This window comes from Nilaparvata lugens, chromosome 2 (assembly GCF_014356525.2).
Source record: "Nilaparvata lugens isolate BPH chromosome 2, ASM1435652v1, whole genome shotgun sequence".
Taxonomy (NCBI): Eukaryota; Metazoa; Arthropoda; class Insecta; order Hemiptera; family Delphacidae; genus Nilaparvata; species Nilaparvata lugens.
In genome coordinates this window covers 34699127-34718486 of record NC_052505.1, presented here as the reverse complement: position 1 = coordinate 34718486, position 19360 = coordinate 34699127, and the positions used below count along the sequence as shown (strand labels likewise).

At 32.9% G+C, this 19360-nt stretch overlaps 1 protein-coding gene across 1 annotated transcript; it reads right to left on the bottom strand.

Annotated features, from left to right (window-relative positions):
- Positions 1-7982: 7982 nt before the first annotated feature.
- On the bottom strand, positions 7983-14354 carry LOC120349858. The gene is made up of 3 exons (XM_039421081.1): positions 14071-14354; positions 11902-12123; positions 7983-8174 (listed from the first exon to the last, which is right to left on the bottom strand). Exons 1-3 carry the CDS (start codon positions 14177-14179, stop codon positions 8038-8040), a joined length of 468 nt encoding a protein of 155 aa, XP_039277015.1. The 5' UTR covers positions 14180-14354; the 3' UTR covers positions 7983-8037.
- Positions 14355-19360: the final 5006 nt, after the last annotated feature.

Genomic DNA, 19360 nt, shown 5'->3' with positions numbered 1-19360 from the left:
TTATCAACTTTAAATATTAAGTTTAATATTAATTTAGATGACGTAATCAGAAAATAGAACACTATAAACTGTTTAAAACTCAATAAAACATTAATAAATTCACTTAAATAGAAAATATTTAAAGAGCACAAAGTTACAACACCCATCAGCCAGCCATGTTCAGAGAGAAGAACCCACAGGAAAAATCTATCTACCAGGAAGAGAGCAAAGCTTCTAGACACCTCAACGTTATGGACACGTCACCAAAAAATTATAAATTACAAGTTTAGAATTCACATTTTATATTTGTTCTCAATAAAACTTTATTTTGAAACTGTTATTTTAATTTTTATATATCATCTCTATTTAAATAACCATTTATCTATTAATTCTGTTAACCCGCCTCGGTGACACCATGGAACAATGCAACAATCATTTACGATAAAATTCTCAGTCAAAAAGTTTGTCCGTATATCGATGACTCTGATATTTACTATAAAGTTTCATAGATCTCGAATTGAAGATTCGATTCCAATGTGAGAAAAAATGTAATATTACAATACCCCCCTCTTGACATAAAAAATTTTACTGTTTGAAAATTGTTGAAATTAAATTTGAGAACAGTAACAATTTTTTCTATAAAAACATTACATGTCAACTATAATTGAAAATTATTATAAAATTCATCAATAGCATTTGTTATATGTTTCCAAACAATATTTCAAAGTATCAAAATTACTTTTGATTTAGCTTTATAATTTAAAGGAAAATATCTCAACAGAAAGTTTAATATGTAAAGAATAGTTTTTGAAATTGCAAATAAATTTAATAGATAGAAATTTAATTTTTTATTGCATAAAAAAATTAGTATGTTGAATGAAAATTTATTATTATTATTTATTTTTTTTTTAAATGAATTGATGAATTGTTACATTAATTTTCACATAAAATTTCAATAAATGAAAAAATGTTCATTTCTTTCACTATTGACGTGGTTGATTTTATCGATGCACATTTTGGAAAACAGTCCGTTAAGGCACTCAGTATGATTTTCAGTTAAGTGTGATGACGTTAGTGTTGGGCTGATACTTGTAGTCGACTGATGCATATCAACTCGATACAGGTGACATCTCAGTTAGCATTGCCTCATGCTTGTAGTAGACGGCTGCATATCAACTCGATACAGAGTCACGAAATTTTGTATCATATTTGTAATTATACAATGTACATTTCAGGCTTGAAATGACAATGTAATTCGTTTTTTGGAAAAGAGATAGACGGCATACAGGATTAATTTAGGTGAGGATTAATTTAGGTAAGGTTTGGTTTTTTGATATTTTCAGCTTTCAAGGTTTAGAGTTCTGCATACAGGAATAATTTAGGAGAGGATTTTTTGAATCAATTCTTCCATGATACTGTGACTGTTATTCTGAACTCACAGTTGCAAACGTGAACATGGATGGCAATTACCTCCAGGTAATGTAGTAGTGTGAAGTTTGAGATACAAAGTCAGCAATAAGCGTTGGCATTTTTATTGGCGTATGCTTGGTGTCGGCATTGGCATCAGCGTTGATATTGGCATTAGCATTGGCGCAGGCATTGGCATTGGCGCAGGCATCGGCGTAGATTTTGGCATTGGCATCAGCATTGGCGCAGGCATTGGCATTGCGCAGGCATCGGCGTAGATTTTGGCATTGCATCAGCATTGGCTCAGGCATTGGCATCGGCCAAGGCATCGGCATAGATATTGGCGTTGGCATCAGCATGGGCGCAGGCATTGATTTTGGCGTAGTTATTGGTTTGATATTGGTGTTGACATTTGGCGTAGTTATTAGTGTAGGCATCAGCGTAGATTTTGGCATTGGCATCAGCATTGGCGCAGGCATTGGCATTGATTTTGGCATTGGCATCAGCATTGGCGCAGGCATTGGCATTGGCATCAGCATTGGCGTAGATATTGGTGTAGATATTAGTGTAGATATTGGCGTTGGTATTGGTGTAGACATCAGCGTAGATATTGGCGTAGTTATTAGTGTAGGCATCAGCGTAGATATTGGCGTAGCTGAGTCACACTAGTTCGAAAATCACCCAAATGTTCTTAACACTCTTCATGGCGTTCACTTGTTGCTGATTTCGAGATTCACATGATAATTATTTCAATGTTAATGTCTGTGCTGTACCTGTTATCTTAAAATGCTTATAAACTAGAAGAAAATCTTGATTAGGCTATCAATACATCTAATACACATGATAATTATTTTTAAGTATATATCAATATAAAATTGAAATTTGTTAACATCTTATTAAGTCAGTCAGCAATACATAAATTGTGAAATATGGAGATATCAATTATAAATTAAAAAAAAAATATTTCATTTTCCATCTATTCATTGTTCAAATATTTTATAAAAAGCAAATTATTCAATATTATTAATCATAGTTTGTTGGATACTATAGTTTATTTCGACTTTTCAATGTTCTAAACACAACACTACATTTCATGACAAAACTTTACTATCAATCATTAAACAGAAATCATTCAAAACATCAATAATATTTTGCTTCAAGGCAATCAATATTCGTAAGTAATCTGCATCTATGCAATCAACATTATTAATCATTTTTTGCATCTATGGCATCAACTTATTAATCAACGCAAAAAATATTATCTCATTACTGCCTCTCTAAGTCATAACCTCTGGTCATTTCTTCTTTAGGCAATAATGGTTTTCCATCTCAAAAACAATCACATACCAGCAAAATTCTAATCAACAAACCCCACTAAAAATTCTACATACACTCCAGCATCCATTTCAAACGATAATCAATCATATCAAAATTTATAGAATAAACAGTTTTAAAATTTTGAAAAAGATATCAATTACAAAAACTTTAGAAAATTTTAACCTTTACTCATTTCAATTGATAAATAACACAACGTTTTTATTCAATGAAACATTATTATCAAGTAACTTTCATTAATACATCACATATATGGCTACACAATTCATTAATACTTTCAATGTTGAAGTTTATTTATTATAACAAAAGAATTTATACATAATAGATTCAGCTGTTGTAAATTGAACCATTTATTTTTTTAAATAATTTATAATTTAAAGACTGTGTAATAAGTACAAACATTTCAATATTACAATAAAAGACGATCAAGATGGATAATGGGTAAATAAGTTCACTAAAAAATACAAACAAGAGAAAAAGAAAACTGGTAAATAAATTTCCTAAAACAACACACATTTTCAAAGAGTGATACATGATGAAAAAATATGTCACAAGCACACAATTCTTTACACTACGTGGATAGATTTTAGAAAAGTTTAGTTTTATCAACAATTTAAAGATTAGGAAAATAAGCTACTATTTTAACTTCTAAAATTATTTCAGTAAAACAAATTTAATGACTATGGACAAGATTGGTTAAGATATGCATCATAGAAGAATTTTACTGAACATACACACAAACAGGAAAGAATCGAAATTTGAAAAATTAAGGCCAAGAAAATAGGCTACAGGAAGAAAAAAGACACAATTATGGACTCTTACCATACACTGCATGCGATTATGCTATTCTGAATCCCAGCATAACACAGGATTCCTAATCATTGTGTGCTGGGGATACCCTTTCATCATGTGATTCACAGTCATCATCTTGTAAATAAGCAACTTGAAACAACCTTGAATACTAACACATCAATGGTGACTTTGTGTTTTGTTTTCTTCAAGAACATGATTTTATTCAGGTTCATTTGTTTCACCAAAGCCGTTTGCTTACTAAGTTAGTCATGTTTACTAAATATGCTTTGCATACACCTTTTCAATTCTCAGTTGAAAGTTGAACTCATCACTTGATTCAAAGCAAGATTCATTTTGTTTACATTGTTCCTAACCTCTACAGAACCTGTCTCATGTAAACATTCACTTTGTTCATAGTTTTCCTAACCTTCAATGTAGCATATTACTTTCATGATAGTTGACTTTCAGTGAAGACAACTCCCTATCTACTTCTTTACTCAATTCTACTATCTCATTAAGGTTGACTTTTTCAACAACAGTAACTAGGCCTACATTGTCAGAAACTTGAATGAGTTGATCCTGTATCTTAACACTACTATTATCCTGCTTCAATTTATTTTCATCTTCATGATTATCACTCAATGTTTCATGTGCATTTTTCAATAGAAGGTTTATACTAACCTGCTCTAGTCTAATGCTAGCAAATTCTTGCTTCATATCATCAAACTTAGCATTTTGCTCATCAAACCTAGCATTTTGCTCATCAAACCTAGCATTTTGCTCTTGTTTAAAATTATCAAATCTTTGTGTTAGGAATGCTATAAGATTTATATCATTTTTAATGTTTGCCATCTTGTAATATGCACTGATATCTATTCATTAAAACTTGATCTCTCTTGAACCGACTTCCCATTCAGCAGTATACCATTCATAACCTATCAAGATATCTATCCTACTAATAATTTTTCATAACCAGGGATTTCATGGTGTACCATTTGGGACATATTTATTTTGTAATTCGGTCCCACCACAGGGGTAACATTTGCCGTGCTACCAGTTTCTCCTTAATCGGTTGGATAGCATTTAACACCTATTAACCTAAGGATAGTTGTCGGCTCCAATGTAATAGATTCTTGATAAATTCTGAATGGATCTATCGCCTATGAATGAGAAATCCAGTTTTCAGAGCAAATGAACTTATAATCTGCAGAAGAATTTTGGCAATATATTACACAAATATAGAAAGAACAATAACTTACAAGCCTAAGCATCTACAGTTACTATGAACTAAATACTTATCGAGTTTACAGTTGAAAAAACAGTGGCTATTGGCTTGTATACACACAAATCAATAAACAGACAAAATAGAACACTATAAACTGTTTAAAACTCAAATTAAAACATTAATAAATTCACTTAAATAGAAAATTATTTAAAGAGCACAAAGTTACAACACCCATCAGCCAGCCATGTTTCAGAGAGAAGAACCCACAGGAAAAATCTATCTACCAGGAAGAGAGCAAAGCTTCTAGACACCTCAACATTACGGACACGTCACCAAAAAATTATAAATTACAAGTTTAGAATTCACATTTTATATTTGTTCTCAATAAAACTTTATTTTGAAACTGTTATTTTAAATTTTTATATATCATCTCTATTTAAATAAACCATTTATCTATTAATTCTGTTAACCCAGCCTCGGTGACACCATGGAACAATGCAACAATCATTTACGATAAAAAATTCTCAGTCAAAAAGTTTGTCCGTATATCGATGACTCTGATATTTACTATAAAGTTTCATAGATCTCGAATTGAAGATTCGATTCCAATGTGAGAAAAAATGTAATATTACACATCTCGATGGCCATCTCTATTTGTGGGATATTATAGAGCCAACAAGTCAGTATTTCAGAAAACATCTCTCTAAAACATTTTCAGAATCACTGTCATTGATTAGTCCTGATAATAGATAGTAATATATTATTCCAAGTTTTTGTCAAAAAATATTGTTCAATAATTAATTATAAGCCTACTCAATAATTGTTAACTTAATATTTTCATCTTGTTGAACTGTGTAATCTTCTTATCTTCTTGATTATAATTTGTAAATATTGTGAAATGGATTGAATCTGAATTTGAATTTTGCCGCCTTTACGCTAAGCTACGCTTTCTGTGTGTTTTCGAATACGCTACTCTACGCCACGCTTTTCTGTGTGTTTCTACACTAAAAAAGTACCCGGAAAACACGCTTTCTCCACCAAATGCCAATCCCAACAATTAGAAAACCGTGTAAATCATGACTCCTTGAAGGTACAGAATTGGGAATGGTATCAATCTCTTTATAATGATGTGTAGAAAGATATTATCCATGATGGCAATCTCAAAAATGTTTGTCATCATGAAAAAACAAGGTGGTGGCAAAAATATGTCGATTTTCAAGAAATCGTCTGTAATTCTAATAATGTGGAGGATATCGGATCAATTCAACCATCTGAAAGCTCAAAAATAATGAAACCACAATATCTGAAAGATTTATCCAATTCCACCAACTTTTACTATGGTGAATATAACTGGGTATAATCGACTGGATTGATCTTGAATCTGTCCGCTAGGCGGAACTACGCGGTCAAGAGCGGATATCTTGGGAACTATAGAATTTACAGAAAAAGTTGTGAGATCAATATTGTAGGAAATTATCTGTAAGCCTCAATTTTCGACAGTCATGTTCGTAAAATACAAAGTTTCCTAGTTATATGTGAGATACCAAAAAACGGTAACTTTGAACCACCCCCACCCTCTTAGCACAGTGGGTAGGGCTGAGGACTTTTGATATGTTTACCTCCTTACCACTTCAATCAGAACTGCAGGGTCAAAAACTGTCTTCCAAACTTTTTCGTGTATAACATTTGATTGGGCTAATAATTGACTGCTCGATTAAACAGAGACATTTATTCAACTTCTTCAAAAGTGATAAACAAAGAAGTAACCGCAGGCAAGCATGGACATTGGAATACATAATATTATAATTAGTTACTTCTTGATTAACAAAATAAGCAATAAATATTATTTAATCAAATTCTACTAAAAATAGAAAGAAAAATAAATAATTCAAAAAGGGTATTGCGATTTTTATTTTTCTTTCTATTTTATTACAATTAGCACTATACAGAAAAGAGACAAATTTTACTAATTTGACAAACAATTTTTCGCCACACTGCACAGAAAGCAGCTGTTTTCCAGTCCCTACATAGATCTGAAAGACATTGTTTGCAGAGGACTCTCGTCTGACGTCAGAACAGGTTTCTTTCCGGCCTAGGCCGGAAAGAGTACCCTTTCCAGCCGCTAACATGGAACTAAGAAAGGTGATCAAAAAACTTTTAATTATTCAAAAATTGAAACATTTATAATAATATCATCTTATTGTCATTTGAAAGAAAAATAAAGTATAAACTCAACTTCCCACATCATTGAACATCATCTTTTAGGCTATTTAGACAAATCAGAATAAAAAATAAAAATACTTGGACAATTTCCTGATATTCAGATTACCTCAGATTTGCTAGAGCTATCACCTTCCACTTCTGCTTTCGGAAGTGCTAAGTAAACAACTATTCTCATATATATATATATATATATATATATATATATATATATATATATATATATATATACCTATTGTTTATTTTTGTGTGTGGCAAAAAATAGCGTTCGCACCACGGGCAAAAATGTTTTTCCGGCTCTCAATCTTTTCTAGTCCTCGGCATATTACGGCCGTGGACTTAAAAACCGATTTCGAGCCGGAAAAATCTCATTTTCTGCTGTAGGTGCAAAATATACTATTCACTTATACATTTATTCTTCAAAGCTAACCTTAAAACACTACAGAGAACATTGAATCATTGAAAAGAACATTTCTTAGACAAAATTGAAATGTTCATTTATATTTGTATTCCCAATAATTTCTGGTTTTTCGAAATTCATCAAATCTAATGTTTAATTTGACAAGGAATTCAATGAGACTAGTTTCAAGTTTTTTACTTATATAGGTAGTTATATTGAAATAATTGAAGATTGAAGAGAATTGAACATTGAATTAGGTTTTCAAGAGGTAACATTTAAGAGGGATTCTAAATATAGTTGGAGGTAAAAATTCGAAGAATTTTTAGAAATAACTCAAGTTTGGTACTATGAGTTGTAGAGAGTTGAACAAGATGCAATCCTTTTTGACATTGGCATTTCATGTCGATGGCCATCTCTATTTGTGGGATATTATAGAGCCAACAAGTCAGTATTTCAGAGAACATCTCTCTAAAACATTTTTCAGAATCACTGTGATTGATTTGGACTAAAATAAAATTCGAGTAACTATTAAATACCTAAGTTCTATTCAATCTTTAGTTAAACCTTTAATGTAAGCAAAAAATTATAATACTTGTGCAATTTATAGTAAATGACCAACAAAAATAAGCGTTTCAATTATTATTTATTTATCCAGGTTGAAAAGATATGACATTTTTGATCAGGAACCGATAATAGCTGCTCCTCCGCTTGGTCTAACAAATTCGGGTTGAACCTCCTCCCATACTTTCTCTAGAATGTTGCCATATTTTCTCTCAATCATGACATCTGGCTTCGAAGGTAATGCTACATAATAACCTGGAATGAAAAGAGGGAGTATTAATGCTTTATATTTTGTTATTTTCTTTACATTTATTTATTGTTGTCCCACATATTCATGTGTTTTTTTTGTGTAAGTATAAAGGTGCGTACAGATTTACACGCCGCGAACATGAGCAATTCACTTCTAATCAGCTGATGCCAAGCTTTTTATATCTATATCTTATACCGTTTCTGTAAAAATACAGATACAGTCAGCTGATTAAAAGTGAATTGCTCATGTTCGCGGCGCGTATATCTGTACGCACCTTTAGAAATAAAATTTTATTTTTATTGCCGTTGTTGTTGTGATTGTTAATGAAAACGGCAGATTCAATTCAATATTCAAATCAAAATTAAATGAAATATTAAGGACAGTCATTTCAAGCCAAATCATTCTATGATTATGCTTCAATGTTTTCGAATAAATAAATAAATGAACTACTTTAATATAGCTACTTGAATGTTCAGTTATAGAAAATCACTAGTAATCTTCGATAATTTGCTTTGTATATAAAATAGACATGTGGACATTTTCTGGAACAATATGGTGATTAAAATAAAAATTGAAGATTCCTCATTATCATTGAAGTTTATCAACTTTAAATATTAAGTTTAATATTAATTTAGATGACGTAATCAGAAAATGGAAAACCCAAGTAAAGCCTGGTATTCATATAGGAGAGGTGATTAATTGGAATGTCTGCTTTTTGCTGATGATCTTATATTTAGTGTTACAAGAGTATTGGGATGATCTTAAGCAAGCTCTTTTCAAGGTGAATGAATTATAATGCAGCATGTAAAAATTTAAAGTCTCCTCTGGGAAAAAAGAGTAATGGCTTTCAAGGGCAAAGATCCGGTAAGAAAGCAAATAGTTATTAACAATCAAATTTTAGAGCTAGTCTTCCTTTCCAAATATCTTGGCTGTGATATCACGTAATCATGTTAAAGATGCGGACAACAAGCTGCTTAGGTTCCAACACATATGAGGGACAATCCATCGAAATCTAAGAAATAGTACATCCAAGGAAACAAGTACAAAAGTTTTACAAATCGATTGCAATACCTACACTATTATATGGAAGCAAAACATGGGTATCAGTACTTCCCAAGCGTGATGAGAACAGGTTGCAAGCATCAGAGATGTGATTCCTCCATAGAACATTATATGGATGTAGCAGAGAAGATCGCTACAGGAATACAAATATAGGGACTCAACTCAACATCCCACACAGCACAGAAAGTCTCAGATATATATCAGTTATGTATCAATGATATGTAAAATATACATATCACATGATATGTCTGATACACATCAGTTAGATAACATTAATGGCCGATTTCCAAAGGTCAGTAAACAAAACGAAAATGGCGAATTCCAAACAGTAAACAAACTATTCAGTGATGCAGAACTGCAAATGCAATGCTCACCAAAACTGGGCTACAGTGCATGTGCAGAATTGATGCATTATGGGTATGTTTCAAAGAAAGGTATCTGATAGATAACTGGAAGATAACATCTGATACATTGAAAATATGCTCACTAAAGCTGTACCACAGTGCATGTGCAGAATTGATGCATTATGGGTATGTTTCAAAGAAAGGTATCTGATAGATAACTGGAAGATAACATCTGATACATTGAAAATATGCTCACTAAAGCTGTACCACAGCGCATGTGCAGAAAAGATGCATTGTGGGTAAGTTTCAAAGAAAGGTATCTGATAGATAACCAAAAGATGAAATTTGTTAAGTTGAAAATCGGCCATTAATGATATCTAACTGATGTGTAACAGACATATCATGTGATATGTATGTTTTAGATATCATTGATACATAACTGATATATATCTGAAACTTTCTGTGCTGTGTGGGATGTTGAGTCCCTATATTTGTATTCCTGTAGTGATCTTCTCTGCTACATCCATATAATGTTCTACGGAGGAATCACATCTCTGATGCTTGCAACCTGTTCTCATCATGCTTAGAAAGTACTGATACCCATGTTTCGCTTCCATACAATAACAAATTTTATCTTTCGATTATCTATCAGATACCTTTCTTTGAAACATACCCTTAATGCATCAATTCTGCACATTCACTGTGGCCCAGTTTTGGTGAGCATTGCATTTGCAGTTCTGCATCACTGAATAGTTAGTTTACTGTTTGGAATTCGCCATTTTCGTTTTGTTTACTGATGTTTGGAAATTGGATAAATTGAAATCTTAAAAATATTAGTATTAAGTATCTAACATTAAGTATCTAACATATAAGTATCTAACAATAAATTTATATTAAGTATCTAACAAGATTTTTCTTCTTGGTATTAGAAATATGATTCTCTACACTTTTTCCAATTTTATTTGAGAAAGTATCAAGTTAATTTGAGAAAGTATTAATTGTATTTGAGAATAGTCACTTGTAATTGAGATAATGGAGATAATGTCAAATGTAGATGAGAATAGTCAATTGTATTTGGGAAGTCATCACATGTAATTGAGAATAGTGAATTGTATTTGAGAAATCGCCAAATGTAAATGAGAAGATATCAATTGAAGATGAGAATATTTTCCAATTGACATTTCCTGACTCTTGCTGTAAGAGATAGAATAAATAGGAACAGGAGTGACTGTTGGAGCATGTTAGGATGAGTGATTGCATCAGTCATTTGGAAGATGAGATCGCAGACGTCCCAGAATGAGATGAGTTGATTTTAGAGGCACAGAGGTTTGGAACAGGCAGTAATGCCTAACCCGTGAAAGGAAGAAAAGAAATAATTCAAATTAATGAAAAGTCATGAGTCTATTACAGGTTACAGGAAACTTGAACATAGTTTGGAGGGGTGTATTTCAATTAGCTCAGGTGTTCGATTATCCCAGGTGCTCGATTAGTCCAGGTGTTCGATTACCCCAGGTCGGACTTTTTTGATTAGACCAGGACCTGGTATAATCGAACTACTGGGTTAATTGAAGCATTCTGTCTCGATTAACCCAGTAGTTCGATTATACAAGGTCATCTAAATGATACCTGGTCTAATCGAGACACAGGACCCGGTATAATGGAGATGTGGGCTAAACGAGACGGAATGTTTCGATTAGCCCAGTAGTTTGATTGTACCAGGTGTCATATATACTGTAATGGCAGGAGCACGAGCTGTTATATTTATATATATAAAGTACAGTCAGTAGCTACGCTACCATAAAAATAGGACCCGCCCGGCTGAAGCATATATCGTTATTGTCAATGCCTTTTCTAAATCTGAATATTCATGAAATTTTTGAAAATTGGCTCACTCAACAAATGATATTTTTTGATTCGAACAATCCAAAAAAGCATGTATTTAGTGCTTTTATTCACCGACATTGGTAATGAAAAGGTATGCATGAAAGAGAGCCTTGCGAAAAAGGTCCATTTTACAAGGAACCTGGTGCAATCTACACATTTGACTATAAAAAATTCTACAACCTGGTGTAATCGCACACCTCAACTTATCAAAATATACGTTGGAAGCCCATGTCTCAATTAGACCAGGTCCTGTGTCTCGATTAGACCAGGTTTCTTTTATACCACCTGGTACAATCGAACTACTGGGTTAATTGAAGCATTCAATTTCTAACCCAGTAGTTCGATTGTACCAGGTTTTCAGCTTCATTGTAGAATAGGACCTGGTCTAATCGAGACCCCTTTTGGAGGCGGATCAAAATGCAATATTGTTGAGTAATTTTACCTGGGAACCAAGAAGGTGGCTCAGAGCCTCGTATTTGCATTTGTGTGAAGTGCGCCGGAATCGACGCATTCAGTTTGATGTTGAAGCGCTGTTCGTCTTCATCCTCCTCGTCGTCGATGGCCTCCATGCCCTCGTACTCGGGGAACAGCAGCGACATCATGTTCACGTGTGTTGTGCCCGTCACCAGCTCGCAGATGTCGTTGGCCGGCATTGTATCGGTAGCTGCCAATCAATTATTCGCAATATAATGGACTGATAATACTAGAAGATTACACAAAAACTATCAATTATATAAAGAAGGTGAAGGAGTGAGTCAAAACTCCAAAACTTCAAACTTCAAAACTTCAATGCGATTAGATGGTCAGAGGTTCTTTAGTTTTTGTAAAACATATACCAAAGAAAATAAACTCCAAATTATTAATAGTCAGGTCCATGTTATAATGGCAGTGTTTAATTAGCATTAATTAGCAATAGTATTGCTATCCTTGACTATCATTCAACAAAGCGGATATAGCGCTATCTCTTTATCGCTTTGCTCTGTTGCCAGATCGTCTTTTAATAATGTAGAATTGATAATTAATTAACAAAATATTTAATTTCAATTATGAAAATTCATCATGAAACTATTGGGAAATATATTTTCTTGCTCAAAAAAATGATTATTTTAAACGAGAATGAACAGTTAATATCACAACATAAACCTGTATCAGCTACCGTCTATAGAAGGCATTGACAAGACAAAGGATCGGCAACTTTGTTTCGCTCTTTCAATTAAGAAAAACGACAATATTGAAAAATGCAAATAATATTAAAAAATACTATGAGAATGGATATAAGAGAGGAAAGAAAAACAAATTCAACCTACTATAATAACATATTATATAGATCTTCACACACAAATGAAGTGGTAGGTGCTGGTCTTCACTTACACCATACAAAACCCGTAATCTATCTTATTTTAAAAAATGTAGGCTACTTGAAGTTTTACTTGAAATACTTAAGTCGCTACCCTCCTTGGACTGGTGACCACCTGACTGTCAATCTCCACTAAATATCATCCATTGCATCGAAAATCGCTTCCCGGTGGTTTGATACCCATTCATCTCTCATTATCATTATCCTATCATCCAAGCATAAGCCTGTGGATAGCTTATTTTTCTCCTCCAGGTAAAATCAGTCATAAGCTATAGTCCGAGAGATATTACTTCTAACATGAAGAGAGGAAACCAGATTTCTTCTTCCAGAGTATGAGGCATGGACAGGTTACTGGAGAGGAGTAAGCATGCTACGCACAATTGGATGCTGAGACAAAAGTAGGGAGAATACTGTTAGGTAGTGGGAGTGATTAGTGAAGGAAAGAGCATCGGGCCTCTCTGTCTTCGAGAAAGAACCATGTAATAAGTTATGTCTCTCGGAATATAGTCATCAGAGTTATTAAATAGCTAATAAAACATGTTTTATTTATATTAACATGAAATAATTCAATGAAGGTCCAATTATAAAATATTTGAAAAACAATTATTTTCTGAGTAGTAGTGAAAGTGATTTGTGGTAGTTATTCATACCGTAGGCTACTGAATAAAATGATTAGATGTCTAATCACAGATTTATTAAAAACGAGATACTTGTTTCGGTTGTTATCAATTTCAATTACCATTACACCATTATCAATCTCTGGTAAACTCTCAAAACTCAAAAGTGACGAAGCAGTGTGTGATTACACAGTCTTAACTTTTGGACAACATTAACATTTTATCAAAATTTTTGGAGAGAAATATTACAAGCTCAGCCTAGTTTTTCCTTCAATGTCTTAATTGTATTATGAATACAGTGTTTTATACAATAAATGAATAAAAAAATAAATAAAGAGTCTGGTAACAACCGAGACCATTATCTTTTTTAATAAATCTGTGATTAGACATCATTTAGTATATTTTATTCAGTAGCAATTATCATACTCGTTTGAACGTTTGTATGCTATATTGTAAAAACAGTTTGTAGTAAAAAGAAGTTGGATAAGAATATCAAAATATTTTGATATATGGTAATTGAAACATAATAATCATATCAACATATCCATAAATGAGCTGGTATTATTAGTTCCACTATCTTTAGTTACCTCTTCTCCGATTCCCTCTTTATACTTTCAACAAAGCAAATTCAAATTACCTTTTGGTTCTTCGACGAGGTTCATTGAAGGCATAACTTGCAGTATTCTTGGATGGTCCAACATGGCAGGATCTTCCAAGCCAGGAAATTCAGCGGCAGTCAGCATCATTGGGGGTGCCAATGGCACCACAATATCCTAATCGTGAGAAAAAATTTCTTGATGAAAATTATAAACTATTATAATAAATTATTATGATTGGTTACAGTTTTCTATCGAACCGAAAAATATGTTTTAAAAACTCAAGTTTCATATTGTGCAAACTGTATACGGTAATATAATGTTGCTGGTATCAAGAATGAAGGAGAAACTTAAGTACATTCGTAAATAATATACACATATTATGGTATACATGTTTTCTATGGGAACAATTGATTGACAAAGAGCATTAAAATTCATTGTCTATTCAAAAGTAAGAATGATGAGAAAATGTGATACTTCAGTAAAGCTGCAGTTCAGAATGATTGATACATTCATCTCGTTCCACTTCCTAATTTTGAACAATTCATCCCTAAAAGCAAAATTGATAATAGTGTACAGTTTTGAAAATAATACTGTGATAAGTAAAGCATGTAGAATATAGCTTAGCCTACTATTGTAGTATTGAATAAAATCGAGTAGGTTGATTTCTATAGCATCTCGTACGTTCAAACATAATCCTACATTATGCTTCTCCTATTTAAAACAAATGTTTGAAGTTATAAAAGATTTTAAGGCCATTGAAAATGTCGATGACAAGTGGAGTAACATAAAGGATGCATTGTTTAGAGCTGGTAAGGACAGATTATCTCCGAAAATGGTGAAGAAGAAGGAATGGATGACGGATGCAATACTCAATCTGATCGAGGAGAGACGAAGTTATAAAGGTAAGAACGAGAGAAAGTATAGAGAAGTGAATCAACTTATTAAGAGAAATATTAAGGAGGCCAAAGAAGAATGAGTTTTAGAGAACTGTAAAGAGATAGAGGAGAGTGAAAGTAAATTTGACAGTTTTAATATGCAAAAAAAGATTCAAGCTATGACTGGTGGAAGAAAGGCAAGAGTGTCTGTTCTTAAGGATAAAAATGGTAAAATAATTGCTGACATAAATGAGAAGATGAAGAGATGGACTGAATATATAGAAGAGTTGTTTAATGATAATAGATCAATAGTAAATGAGGTTCATACAGAAGGATCAGGAACAGACATTCTTAAAAGTGAAGTAGAGTATGCTATTAAAAGATCTAAGGGGAGGAAGGCTGTGAATCCGGATGAAATTCCTGTGGAATTGTTGAAGCTCATGAATTACCACTTGAAATAATGGTAAATCTTTTTAATGCCATCTACCAGTCTGGTATCATACCACACGAGTGGCTTCAATTAACGTTTGTGCTTCTTCCAAAGAAAACTAATGCTAAGGAATGTGCTGAGCATAGAACTATAGCCTTGATGAGTCACACCCTAAAGGTATTCCTCAAAATCATTCATAAAAGAATTTTTAATAAGTTAGAGGCTGATATGAGTGACACACAACTGGGTTTTCGAAGTGGCCTTGGCACAAGAGAAGCATTGTTTGGATTAAGTGTATTGATGCAAAGATGCCTGGTTGTAATAATATGGATCTTTATATGTGCTTTATTGATCATGAAAAAGCCTTTGATAAGGTGCGGCATGACAAACTGTATGAAATTCTCAAAGGTAAAAATATTGACAGTAGAGATATTAACATAATTACCAATTTATACTAGAATCAAACAGCAAAGATCAGAGTTGAGAATGAGATGAAGATTTGTCGTGGTGTTCGTCAGGTCCTTTCACCACTCTTGTTTAATGTCTACAGTGAAGCCATTTGTCGAGAAGCTTTAATGGAGCAAAATGTTGGTCTTCCCATAAATGGAGTAACTTAATAATTTACGCTATGCAGATGACACACTTCTGATAGCGGGAAGTGAGAATGAGTTGCAGCAATTACTGGAAAATGTGAATAACTAACTACAGCAATAACTATGGGTTGAAGCTAAATCTTGAGAAAACCAAGTGCATGATCGTCTCGAAAAAGCAGAGAGTGCCAATTAATATTGTAGTGGACAATACACCTATTGAGAGTCACAGCATATAAGTATCTTGGAGCATGGATTACTGAAGTGAACGATCAGACCAGGGAGATCAAAGGACGAGTGGAAATAGCACGACAGGTGTTCATAAAAATGAAAATATTTCTGTGTAGCCGAGATATTAATCTGGAACTTAGAATACTCATGCTGCATTGTTATGTTTTTTCTACAGTGCTGTACGGCATGGAAGCATGGACTTTGAAAAAGTCAACCTCAAAAACATCGAGGCATTTGAAATGTGGTGCTATAGAAGGATGTGGAGAATACCATGGACAAGAAAAGTGACAAATAGGGATGTAATGTTAATGATGGCAAAGGAATGTGAAGTTGTTGCGACTATAAAGAGAAGAAAATTGCAATATTTGGGCCATGTAATGAGGGATGAAAAGTATGAGCTGTTGAGACTTATATTGCAAGGAAGGATCATGGGAAAGAGGAGTGTGGGAAGAAGAAGGATATCCTGGCTGCATAATTTAAGAGAATGGTATGGCTGCAACTCAAGGGAACTATTCAAGGCTGCAATCAATAAAGTGAAAATTGCCGTAATGATTTCCAACCTCCGATAGGAGAAGGAACCAGAAGAAAAAGAGAATAAACCAAATTTTAAGCTGAGCTTTCTGTGTTGATGCGAAGGTCATGTTGTGGTAGATATGCATATTGAATGAAAACAACTTTATATAATTTTTGTCTCAACCACTACCTATATATAATAACTATATATAACAACCACTAACTATATATCATAACAATCTGAGATACGTTACCTACTAGTTTCGGTTTTTATACCATTATCAATCTTTATTAACGACGTCTAGAGTTTGATGATGGTGTAACAAGCGTTTACAGGTACTAGATATTGATAATGGCGTAACAACCGAAACTACTATCGAAATTTTTTTTAAGCTGAAGATAAAGATCGCATACCTTGACTAATTAGTAGGCTAACTGGAAATCAATTCTGATAGCACATAATTCAATTCAATTTTATTAAGCCAAAACACTTAACAGTAGCACTTACGGTATTTATTTAGGATTTTAACGGATATATATATATATTTTTTTTTGCTGAGGGTGATGTGTCCACATGAGCTCTAGGCTTGTGCGTGGGTAATGAGACATAATTATAAAATGAGAGGTGAATATTAACCTACCTACAGTTTTAGTTTAGGTAGGTTCTGAACCAACTATAGGGAAGCAATATTTTTCAAATAAATCGTTTAATTTCGGTAAATGGATAATGTAAGTTATAACAGATTTCGATAAAATACAAGTGCTATTACTAATTTCCCATAAAATACTGGAATCTCTACTAGCTAATGAATAATTCTTATAATTAATTAACCTACGAAAATCATCAAAGCTCAAAATTGATGGATGAAGTTTCCCTTCTTTGCAATACATCAACGAGTTAACAACATTATTTATTTCATCATCCAACAATTGTATAGTCAAAGTAATTAAGTCAACTGCTTGCATATTTTCGACAATATTGGCAGTTTCGTTAGTAATATTTTCTAATGCTTTATTATTTGAATTAATATGTTCAACATCGAAATTGAATTTCTTAATTAACTCATGGTTCATTTCAAAATTATGTTCTTCATTTTTAACAAGATGTAATTCATTATTTTCTATTTTTTCAATAACTTTGTCGAGGTGTTCTTTGTCGTCAGCAGTCATAAGTCCTGTCAACCATGATATGGCGTTTCCTAATCCGTTCATTAGTCCACGTTTTACCTTTTTATTTTTATTTTCAGAAATCATTCTAATTTAAAATATTGGTTGAGTGAAATTTTCTTCAAAGATTCAATAATGTCAGAGGATATGTAAGCGACTTGCAGATTATTAATATGAGTCTGTAATTTCAAAGATTGTATTTTAAGGTCAGTCACGTTAGTAAAATGGATAACTTTGTATGTGTCGTTAATGAGCATAGATTGTCCTATTTTAATCGGAATTATTCCTGCTGTCTTTGACAAGTCTGTCAGTCTGTACGTCAACGTTGCTGGGATCAGGAACAACAGAAGGATGGTCATTGCCTTCATCTGCAACAATTAGATTATCTTTTACTTTTTTACGAGGCCTTTTCATTCTGTTAGGGTGGATTTTGATTAAATTTCTTTTCAGTTTAAACCTATCACCTTCCTTAGTAGCTGTGCTATACCTTGGAACATTTTTGTGAAATTTCGGGTTTTTGATGAATATCCTATCTGGTATTTCAGGTGGTTCCTCTCTATTTTTGTTACATTTTTCTGTTCGTTTTTCTTTTTCCTCGATTATTTTCTTGTAAACGGCATCATTCAACGCTTGTATTTCTTTGAAGTATTGATTAGCAAGTTCTTCAGTGATTACTGCGGGATTATCCTGATCTTGATTATTTGGTAAATAATTCTGAATTCCGAAAGTTAGTTACAAATATGGCCTGAAATGTTTCACTGCCCAAGTTATTGCTAACATTTCTTTTTCAATAGTAGAAAGATTTTGTTCAGCGGGATTGAGTGTTCTAGAAGCGAATGAAATTGGGAGATCTTTATTGTCAGTCATTTGACTAAGGACCGCCCCTAAGCTTACATTGGATGCGTCTGTTGTCAAAATATATGGATCATTCAATTTAGGTAACTGCAATATTGGTGCGTTAGTAATTGCTTCTTTCAGAAAATTGACAGCTTCAATGAATTTAGGATCTTTTGGGTTTATAGTGGATGTTTTTCTCAATGCGTTAGTTAAAGGTTGAGCTATTTTAGCGAATCCTTTTATCATTTTTCTGTAGTATCCTGCCAAACCTAAAAATTGTTTTATTTGTTTAGTAGTTTGTGGAACGGGAAAATCTTTTATTGCTTTTACTTTTTCAGGGTTAGGCTGAATGCCTTTTTCCGAAACTATGTGACCTAGAATAGAAGTTCTTTCTTAAAGAATTCGGTCTTGTCTAATTGTATTTTTAGTTGATGAGTTTTCAATCGTTTGAATACAACGTTCAGGTGTTTCATGTGCTCTTGTAAGCTATCACTAAAAATAATAATATCATCAAGATATACAAGAACATTTGGTAAATCACAAAATATCAAGTTCATTGTCCTTTGAAATTGAGGTGGACCATTTTTCAACCCAAATGGCATTCTGAGAAACTCATAATGACCATTTTCAGTACTAAATGCTGTTTTTGGTATTGATTCGGGTTCCATTTCAATTTGATGGAATC

Coding starts and splice junctions, on each gene's coding strand:
- LOC120349858 (XM_039421081.1), bottom strand. CDS start 14,179: ATGATGCTGACTGCCGCTGAATTTCCTGGCTTGGAAGATCCTGCCATG. Junction 12,124..14,070: donor CCTCGTCGAAGAACCAAAAG/GTAATTTGAATT, acceptor ATTGATTGGCAG/CTACCGATACAATGCCGGCC. Junction 8,175..11,901: donor GCCACCTTCTTGGTTCCCAG/GTAAAATTACTC, acceptor TTTTCATTCCAG/GTTATTATGTAGCATTACCT.